We start from the raw sequence: 10,556 nt of genomic DNA, 5'->3' as shown, positions 1-10,556 counted from the left end.
GTTGTGGAATATTGTTGCCAGGAAACCGAGTCTTAAATCAGAGGTATACTCCGATTTGCCGCAAGACTGACTGCTACTGGAGATTCTTTCTCCTCACAGCGTAACGATCCAAAGATTCTTAGAAGATACTTTAATGATATGAGTTACTGCAACATTTAATTGCCTTTTGGGATAAAGTATCTTTGAATTAAATTCAATTTTAGGAACGTTTGTCACTTTATATTCAGCGACAGTTAAGTCTTAATACTGTTCAAATTAAACAGTTTCCCCTTTTTATGATGCAGTAAAACAGAGAAACTTTAATATTAACAAACCAAATATGAACAGAGAGAGTAAACAATCAAGGCCAGTTAGAAAATGTGTCTCCTCTCTGCTGCAACAAAAACTACAGCTTACTTTGTATCTTCTCCTAAATGCTAAACGTTTCTCCCTCTCACTCACGCGGATCGCTTTCTGATGGCGTGATGTCGATCCGCAGCCGTCACCGTCCAAACCCGTAAAACCTCCTACACACACACACACACACACACACACACACGCGCACACACACACACACACACACACACACACACACTCTGTAACCAGAAGAAAACACAACATGAAGCTAAACTAAAACTTGCTGCTGCTAAACTCGCTCTGACATTAGAAAAGGACTTTATGGTTTAATATCTGGATTAGTGAATTATTGTGGAGGCATTCAGGGCACACATTCAAGCTTCTCAGCTGGAGCAGGCGCTGGACTTCAAGTGTGCAGCACATGTCCCGGGGTGTGTCTCTTGTCGGGGTGTTGGATCGGGACGCCAGATCGGCGCCAACAGCTGCGGCGAGCGTTTCTGATGGGAGTTCTGTGGAATAGAGTCAGACGATTACTTTTCGCGCTGATTTACCAGAAGTGGAATTTCCCCAACAAAGATGACGCACCTCTCGGGGTCCAATTCATCACTGCACTTCTGGCGAAAACAAGTCAAAAGACACCAGCTTAGGAGCTCCAGTTAAACTCGGGAGGGTCAGGAGCCACCTGTTTGACCACTGATACACACAACAGCTGCGGGTACACACACACACACACACACATAGCCTTTGTTGCAAAAAGCAGACATGTTACTTTATTTTGGCTCATTTGTTTACAGCTGCAAGAATCACAAAAATGAAGCCGATTTGTGGCTAATGTTGAGCATTTATTGAACAAATGATAGATGGTTGAGGGTCAGAATGGGGTGGAAGGCGATCACTGGCTGGTTGGAGGCTGAGCCGAGTCAGGAGAGGGGGGTGGAGTCGATTCTTGTTTCTCTTCTGGTTCTACCTGCAGAAGTGAAAGAAGAAGAAGAAGAAAAAAAACAAAACAAGGATGCATCATTTATTCACGAAGGTGTACAAAAGGCAAAACATCCAGGCGCGGGGTCGTGATGCTGGTTTGCGGCGTGGGCGGCGGCGTTTGGCGGGCCAGCTGGAGGCAGACGGGGGACGAGCCTCCCTGCTGCCTGCAGCCGGCTGACGCAGCGCATCCGCCCACGCCTTCTGCTGCTCTCCAGCCGTCCCTGCCTTGTTCTGCGCACCGGCGGGCGACACGTCCAGGCTTCAGACCTCCACAACACAACAGCAACAACCGCACAGCGCCGAGATAAACAAAAGACGATGTTGTGTGCGGCAGAACAGAAGAAGATTTGTCTTCCTGATTCATTGGAGTGTGTCTGTTTCTTTAAAAAATAATAATAATAATAATAATGGGAAAGACAAGAGGACACACCTATTAACTAAAGCAGGTAGAGATGCACCGATCTGATGTTAATATCTGTACCGGTCCCAATACTTCATTTGTTTTTGTTTTTTTTACACGTTTAACCAAAGTAGTCCACCTATTGTTTATTTGTCAGTTTCAGTTTTACATTTACATGTTTGACCAAGCTTGTCAAGCTATTGGTGTATTTAAATGTGCTGCACTGGAGAAAAGTTGGCAAATAAAATTGCAATTCAGTGCGTTTATGTCTATTCTAAAAAAAAATAAGAAAGAAAGAAAAAAACTAAACAAAAACTAAGTCAACTCAGGACAGTTTCTCTGCATCGGCCGATACTAAATCTCAGATATCGGTGTCAGTATCGATAGTGAAACAAAGTGGATTGGTGCACCTCTAAAAGCAGACGTGTGTTTTGTGAATGGCAACGAAAAATAGCTTCCTGTCAGAGCAGACATTTTAAAATCTACACAGCTGTGGCATTTAAACAAGAACAAAGACAGACTCCGGCTTTAGAGACAGATGAAATAAAGCCTAATAAATCACCTGCTTCAATAAGATAAACTCTTCTCTCTCTATCAACATAGAAACTGAACTGCACAAATTGATGTCAGCACTTTTGCTGAAGGGTGGGACTGGAAAGTCTCTCCAGATATTTTTTCCACAAACTGCTGCAAATACTCAGAGCACAGAAGAACCAGATATAAAAAAGCAAACACAGCTGCTTTCTGAGCAAATGTACATTTCTAGCGGGACAGTCGGAGTAGCTACTGTCTTTTTTCTGTTCACCATTTCTACCACGTTAGTGAGAAAGATGTTTTATCTGCCAACGTCAAACTTAAAGCAAGTGTGAAACTTACAATTTAGCCCAGAATTATTCATACCCTCTCAGATATATATTTAAAATCAATTTATTCAACCAAAATATCTCTAAATATTTATTTCTGCTTTAGAAATTATTTAACAATCAATGTTGCACTTGTTATTTCTTCATTATTACAGCAATCAAACCTTTTTTTTACCCATCAGTCTTTAGATGATATCACTATTTTTTGGTATTAAAAAGGTAAAAACTGAAGGATGATTTGCCAATAAACTATAATTCACATAATTTGTCTCCTCATAATCTGGAATAAATGTCCTTGACAGAAGTTTCTAACTAACTGGTGGCGTATCGGCTTTGCCGCCATATGGGATCCAGAGGACAATCAGGACGCTGCCCACTGCATACACACACATCACACACACACACACTGAGAGCTGCATCTATTAGACTCAGGTGTTAAAATCACAGTAGACTACAAAAAGGAAGAGCAAAAAGTCCTGCATCGCTCAGGCTGCGCTGATAGAAGTCTTATTTCAGGAAAATGTAGGCCACACAGCACACAATGTCATCAGCTGCCAAGTTAAGAGTTTCTATAAACGAACACCTTTTTTTTTTTTTTTACCCCTTTAAATTACGCAATCACTGGTGCCAGAAAGGCTGCAGCAAAAAATATATTTTGCCAACATGGATCCTAAATTAACTCTTAGCCTACTTTACATTTGCAGAATCTTGTGCTGCAGGGCGACTGAGGCATTCATCATGTAGAAATGAGACTTTTCCAGACCTGAATTAATGATTCACACTCAATTTTAAAACACAGAATACTAAGCCAGGCCAGAAGTTTAGGATGGAAATTCCTATAATAAGAAAGCTTTACATACAAAACCTGAAAAAAAAAACAAAGAAGGAAAGAAGGAAGGACATAAGGAAGAAACTTAGAACTCAAGGAAGACAGAGAAGACTAGAGGAAGAAAGAGTTTGAAGAAATAAAAGCAAAGATCTAAAGTTAGAAAGGAAGGGTAGACAAAGAAGGAGACAAGTCTAGAAGTGAGGAAGGAATTGACCTGAGGATGTTAGGATACAAGATGGGAATTTAGACAGTGCAGCAGGGAATAAATGTTTTTCTATGCTCTTATTTTTGTTCATTTTCATCCAGACCTGGAAAACGATGAAATCAAATGACATAATGTTTGATCCTTTTCCCGGCTGTGTAGGAAACAGAGCAGATTGTCCTCTGCGTCGCTCCAAATCTCCGCCCATTTGCAGCTCTGAACTTGGAGAGGTTTAAAAATACTTCTTCCCTTGGATCTCCAGTTAGCGCCTGTGTTTTTGATGCTGCGCTCGCACCGGCAGGATGGGACCTGCTGTTTCCGAAAGATTACAGCCCACCATGTATCTCCTCTGCCTTTTTTTTTTGTTTTTTTTGCCTGCATTAGAATGAAGGCAATAAAAATAGCAGTGGTAAATCCTAACCTCTGGCTGCAGCTAGGGAGTTGGCAAAACGTGAAGCAGGCAGTTGTCTGGACACCCGTCCAATAAGCCCTGAAACGCTGAGAGGCTCCTGTCAGCTGGCTGCGTGAGGTAGAGAACCGAAATGTTTACTGTCCTTACCAGCTTCTCTGCCCGCTGCCTCAGTCTCCTCCAGATCGTGTGATGAGCCTGCAGAAAGGAAGAGGAAACGTGACATGATGCAGGCACATGTGCACAAACACGGAGCACATATCCCTGCGTCTGCAGCTGAGATGCATCGCTGTGGAAACGGCTGATTGTTTTGTGTCCGTTGTTAACTCGCGATTAATTGCAAATTAACCACAGGGTTTTTTTTTCTCTAAATATTCTAGATGTTTCTTTACATAGTTGTTTTATATTTGCAAACAAACACGACAACCATCAAGAAAAGTCTGTAAATGGAAGCACGTTCTCTAAAAACCCTCCCTTTGTCCAATAAAAAGGAAATGTACAAAAACAGATTTTAAGTGATTAAAACAAGGAAACAAATAAAGTACAATGAATAAAATGTAATGCAACACAGAACTAAGACTCATTCTTTTAACTTTTTTTTTTTAACCATTTTTATTTAATTGTTTGAAAACAATAAAAACAAACATCTAATTTTACAAACTGAACCATATAATAATGACAAGTTTTGTTTTCCTGACAAAGAATCATAAGAAACTTATTAAAAGCTAAAAATCTTCATCTGTTCAAGGTTTTGTGCTGCTTCAGTAGAGATTGACTGCATGTAAAGTGATGCTTTGCTACGCCTTTTTAAAAATCTACAACATTAAAATAATTCCAGAGTTTGATCCTGTTTGTCTCTCTTTTTGCAGCTACTGTTTTCCGTTTCCAGGAACGACTTTCAAAAGAAACCGGAGATTTTCCGCCATAGAGGAGCAGTTGAAACAGAGAAGGAAACGGTCCTAAAACTACGGAAGCCTGTGTGTTAATCACACATTCAAAACAGTTTGAGCTACCAGGCAATTAACTTTGACACCTCTAATTTTGATTCAAGATTCAACAAGATTCCTAAATAATTTCATATAAACACCCCCTGACATTTCCAGACAAATACAAAACTAAAGAAATGACAAGTATGGAAGGATGGAATAGTAAAGGGATGAAGAAGGAAGAACGAACTGATCCTGACCAGATGGACAGGTGGAGGGATGGATGAACAAAAGGTAGCTGACAATGGAAAGAAAGAGAGAAGGATGAAATGAAGGTAGAAAGAAGGACAAAAGGTCAAAAGAGACATAGGACAGGAGGTGGGAAGAAAGGAAGGATAGATGGAAGGAAGGAGACAACATAGGAGTTAGAAACCAAAGGAAGGGAAGGAAGTCAGCTAGAAGGAAGAAAGTAGTGTCATCTAGTTAATCTGAAAATGATTTTAGTTTAGTAGTAACAACACATGCAGTTAAAATAAACCTCGTCCTTTCTGTAGGTCATCTAGTTAAAGGCTAGTAAGCGTCTAGAAATCCACTTTTAAAAGTAATGCTACAAAGTAACTCATTTCAATAAGATCATGCAAGCGTTGCTTTAATTCTATTTCTTTTTGTGTCTAACCAAAAAGAAATAGAATGAAGCAGAAAACGTGCTGCAGAACCATGAAAGAACAACAACAGGTTTCCTGTGAAAACAGGAAGGGAGTTAAGTTTCCAGGCTACAGATTTATGAAAAATAATTGAGACTGTTCCTCATTTCCATGTATGAAAGATTTACAGAATGAAGTAGAAGCACTTTGAGTAAGACCCAATACAACAGGAGATACAGAGTAACTTTGGTTTCAAATCATTAGAATAATGGATAGTTTCTGTTTTCTTTTCAGAAGATCACCTATATTAAATCCAAATATATTATGATGAATATAACTAATGACTTGTGGTTACCAAAATATTATAAATGAGTGTTAAATCAGAGAAGCTGATAGTCGATGAAAGAGTGTAAATTAATGTTCCAAAAGAGGAACTGATTGGAGGTTTTCAGGAAGACTCCATGACAGAATGCCTCCAAGGCAAAGGTGGATTTCAGATTTCAGGAAAATGAAACAAGCCTGGCAACAGCGCTAGCCAACGCAAGGACCTCCATAGAGTGGAAAAGCCCTACAAAAGGTGAACACAAACAAGGAAACTTCGAGGCAAGATCAAGGTGGACAAAGATCCCTGCTGCTTTCCGTTTCTCCATTCTTCTCCAGAGCAGGAAAACACTAAACCTGCACATGTTTCCAGACTGTTGAGGAAGAAAGTGACTGCAGCTGAAGCTGCTGATGCTGAGCAGGGCTGCTGGGGGAAAAAACTGCTGAACCAGTTCAGTTCAACAGAGCAGTGCAGAGGAAAACATTTACACACCACTGATGAAATGGTTAATGTTGCAGTTTTTACAACATTTTGATTCATCCTCCACAACACCGAGCTGCAATAGAAAAGAGAAGATCTAATCCAGTTTAGTGATGTGGAGCTCTTTCCTTCATCTTATCTCGAATGCATCTATTTAATATGGGACACAAAGCTCCTTCTAATACATTAAAATCAGCATTCAAACAGCACCCCCTCCTGGCTAACGAGGGAACAGGATTTTAAATATCAGTAAACTGGACCAAAAGCAATAGTTTTTTATGGCCAATATTAATTAAATGAAATTCTTTCAATATTAATAAAAATAGAATAAATAGTAAAAAAAAATCATAAAGTAAACTAAAAATTTGCTTTATTTCAGATAAAAAAAAACTTCCATTAACAGGACAGTAAATATCTTATAAAAATAATTTTATTATTTTGTAATTAAAAAGAAGTAAAAATAAATAAATAAATAAGATCCATAAATGAACAAACATTTATTTTGTTTTAATTCCACATAACAAAAAATTCCATTAACAGGATTATTTTCATTCAAATTAGTGGAATAGTAAATAATCTATAATCACATGCAATATTTATCATGATAATTACTTTTAAAAAAAACTTTAAAATTAGGCGCAGTTAATGTAATTAAAAGCTTAAAAGGGGCAGAAATTTGCTGGGCTTAGATCAGCTTACCTGTAGCTGCAGAGGCAGAGAGAGGCCCTGCGTTCTGCGGTGGTGACCCCAGGGACCCTGACCCAGGCTGTGCATAGCTGTCACCTCATACTGGGAGCACAGGCCTGTTCTGGCCACTAGAGGGCCCCCACTCAGCAGTACATGATCACCACATCTAAAGAAAATACAGACACATGGTCAAATTGAGGAAAAATAAATAACCAAATAAATGAATAATAATAATCACCTATAGAGCATGACTGTGCCTTTAGGACTGTCTGATGCTTTCTGTTCTACTTCCTCCTGTTTACACCTGAGACACAGAAAGACAGAAACTGAGAAAACACAAATTTTTGTTGTTGTTGCGAGTTCGACGTGTCCGAGTCAATCTGGACCTGCTATGTGAGAAAACCTCCAGCGCCACAAAGGGCGCCACCTCCAGAGGCTCCCAGGCCAGGTTGTGATGGATCAGCTGCTGGGCCCCGCGGGTCAGAGAACGCAGAGACTCCTGCGAGCACACGACCCCATTAACCCACAAACACCTAAATACTTGCTTTTCTGCGATGTGAACTCAAATGGTACCAAGTTGTTTCACAGAAACAGAAAGGAAACTAGTTTCTGATTCAAAATGGTTCATTTTTGATCTGTGTTACCGGCGATGGAGTCCAGGAGTCCAGCTGAGGATCGAGGACGACGTCACAGCAGAACGCGCCTGAAGTCACTGCAGGAAGTTACGAAAAGAACCAAATGTGAATCATTTGCATTCTAAAGAAATATTGACCCATAAAAGAAAAAAGCATTTTTAATACGAAAAGCTCTTTTTTTTCTTTTTAATGAAACGATGAGACCATTCACTGCAAAAACACAAAAACTCACTAAGTATTTTTGAAATAGTTTGTAACGCAAAAATATTGGCGTACTTGAAATAAGAGAAAACTAACTTAGAAGTAACTTTTTAGCAAAATATAAGAGCTTGTTTGACGCCAATAATTCCTAACTCTACGTTAGTTTTGTCTTATTTCTAGTGTCTTAAAATATTTGCTGTAGAAACTAGACCAAAACACTTGAAAGGATTTTGTATTTTTGCAGTATTGTTTTGCCTTGCTGGGTTTTGTGTTTACAACTCTCTCAAAGCAGCATCTTTTTCTCCTCCCCAATTTATTATCCTTCCACTAAACTTCCACGAACGTTCATGCAGAAGCATCTAAACAAGCAGTTTCTTTAGTAACGACCATTTGTTCCATATCCTCCTTATGAAAAGTGTCGATCATTGTCTGTGGGTTTTCCTCTACCTGGGATCTCCGGTGTGTTGAGCAGCTCCACGGTGTAATCATCCTTAAACGCCGTCTCCAGGACCTGTCCAAGCAGGGCAGAGCAGGAACGCCAGTAAGCCTGAAAGGTAGAGACACATTAATAACTTTCCCAAACCTGAACTCCAACCCTGAAAAAATTTAGTCTTTGCTGTTTTTGCTGCACCTCGTTGAGGAGAGTCGGGTCGCTGTCGTTGAACGTGAGCAGAGTGAGGGTGCAGGAGTCGGTGAGGGGCTGGTGGAGGGGCCACAGCTCTCCATCCACAAGCGCCAGTGCCGAGTTGTCCACATGATACTCAGTCAGATCTGAGGGAACCGCATAAATATTTAAGCCCAGGTTGTTTCCCCTTCAGCTTCAGAGTCTGGTGTTTCCTATTATACGTACGTCTGGCGCAGCTCAGTGGAGTGGACATGCCTTTGTTCATGATCAGTAGTGTGCCGTCCAGGCCAGGCCCCCTCAGGGACACCTCGATCTTCTCGATGCGGGGGTACAGAGCTCTCTGCCTTTCCTGCTCTCTAGAGAACACGGCGTTACGGCGACTGCGTATTTCTGCGGGTGACGGACACAGAGCCGCTGCAGCGGATGAGAACCCTGAGAGTGGAACGAGTCGGAGGAGAGGATTTAAACAGAAAGACGGAAGATGAGGAAGCTTCAATTAAATATCTGAAATACAATTTGTTTTTTAAAAAATCTGGACTTTAACTAGACTGTTGCAACACTTCAGGAGGTTTTTTTCCCTCCTGAAGCTGTTTTATTGTAGATTTGCTGCCATGTTTGGAATCATTATCTCTTCACCTGTTCAATGTCTTCACAATTGGCTCTAGAAAACCTACATAAGAATACCTTTCTATGTTTAGTATTAGAGAATATTAAGTATTCTGTAATATTTATATGCAATATATGAAAAACCTTTTGAAAATATTTGTGCATGTTTTCTAAAAAAAAAAAAACTGACAAAATAAATGTAATAGATTTTGACAGTAAATAAAAATGTGTATAAAAATAAATATAGTAATTGAAAGATTTAAAAAATGAAATACAGGAACCTAATTATTAAAGCAACGAGGTTGGAAAGGACATGAAAAATTAAATAATCGTGATAAATTAATACAGTTGAAAATGATTAATTTAAATTTTGTCGCACTGTATAATCCAGTAAGGTGGGATAATTCTTATTTTTAATTTTTTGGATACAATATTTAGCACATTAATTACTTTACTATGCCTTTTTTATTTCTACATTTAATACCAACTTTGTCCTCCACAGAACTGACGACTTTAATGAGATAACGTCTCTTATTCCATGAGCAATGCTGCAATAAAGAAACCACTGTTTATCAACAGTGATTTTTGTGTTCTGCATTAGGCAGATATTTCTATAATTCTTCCATATTTACTAATTATCGTTATCAAACCTTTAAAGCTAGTGTCCAACATGCTAACAACTACTCACGTCTCCTGAAAACTTGGCACGCGGTCCTTGTCGCCATTGTTCCGAGTATTAATACAATTAATAGAGAAAACAGCTAAAAATACATACTTTACTGTATAACAGTAAAGAAAAACAAAGAAATTTCTAGCTAGAAGCACTTATAGTTGAAGGACGCCATGCATAAGTCGTGTGCACCACATATTGATGTCCGCTGTGTAACGGAAACTGAACGTTCCGTGTGAAAGAGGAACTAAACTGCAATTCTACTTACTGACACCAGGTGTCACTGTTGGTGCCAAAACAATAACATCTTAATGAATAATTAGTAAAATGACAAAGCATATGAGTTGAATAGGTAACTAAAGATGAGTAGTAAGTAATGTTTCAGTTTTAGTGTGGATTTATAGAGATGAGACATAAAAAAAGCACAAAATATCCACGTTAAATGCCATTTTCAAAATTAATTTGCATAAACAAATGCAATGTTTCAGTTTTCGCACTTTTTCTGAACGTACATATAATTAATTTATCTTTAACTCTGTACATTTGCTTTTATTGATCGCGATCATTATTTCTGTTGAGTCTCAGTTTGATTTATAATGCACTCTCATCCGATTGGATGCTGCCCAGTTTTGATCTGGAACCCTGCAATAGTCTCTAAAGGGATTCAGATGCATTCCATAAAGTTTCATTGCTGGTTTTACAGCCAGAATCAGCAGTAGGTGTTACGGTGAGAGAGGTGA

General features: G+C 39.2%; 1 protein-coding gene across 1 annotated transcript; it reads right to left on the bottom strand.

Annotated features, from left to right (window-relative positions):
* Positions 1-1,079: 1,079 nt before the first annotated feature.
* mrpl39 (mitochondrial ribosomal protein L39) lies at positions 1,080-10,033 on the bottom strand. The gene is made up of 10 exons (XM_005807978.3): positions 9,835-10,033; positions 8,766-8,972; positions 8,547-8,686; positions 8,363-8,462; positions 7,724-7,791; positions 7,466-7,578; positions 7,318-7,383; positions 7,092-7,245; positions 4,171-4,218; positions 1,080-1,303 (listed from the first exon to the last, which is right to left on the bottom strand). The coding sequence occupies exons 1-10, from the start codon at positions 9,869-9,871 to the stop codon at positions 1,229-1,231; spliced, it is 1,008 nt and encodes a 335-aa protein (XP_005808035.1). The 5' UTR covers positions 9,872-10,033; the 3' UTR covers positions 1,080-1,228.
* Positions 10,034-10,556: the final 523 nt, after the last annotated feature.

Source organism: Xiphophorus maculatus, chromosome 24 (genome assembly GCF_002775205.1).
Source record: "Xiphophorus maculatus strain JP 163 A chromosome 24, X_maculatus-5.0-male, whole genome shotgun sequence".
Classification (NCBI taxonomy): Eukaryota; Metazoa; Chordata; class Actinopteri; order Cyprinodontiformes; family Poeciliidae; genus Xiphophorus; species Xiphophorus maculatus.
This window is presented reverse-complemented; position numbering and strand designations above follow the sequence as displayed.

Coding starts and splice junctions, on each gene's coding strand:
- mrpl39 (XM_005807978.3), bottom strand. CDS start 9,871: ATGGCGACAAGGACCGCGTGCCAAGTTTTCAGGAGAC. Junction 8,973..9,834: donor GTGCCAAGTTTTCAGGAGAC/GTGAGTAGTTGT, acceptor TTCCACTCTCAG/GGTTCTCATCCGCTGCAGCG. Junction 1,304..4,170: donor GGCAGCGGGCAGAGAAGCTG/GTAAGGACAGTA, acceptor TCACTTCTGCAG/GTAGAACCAGAAGAGAAACA.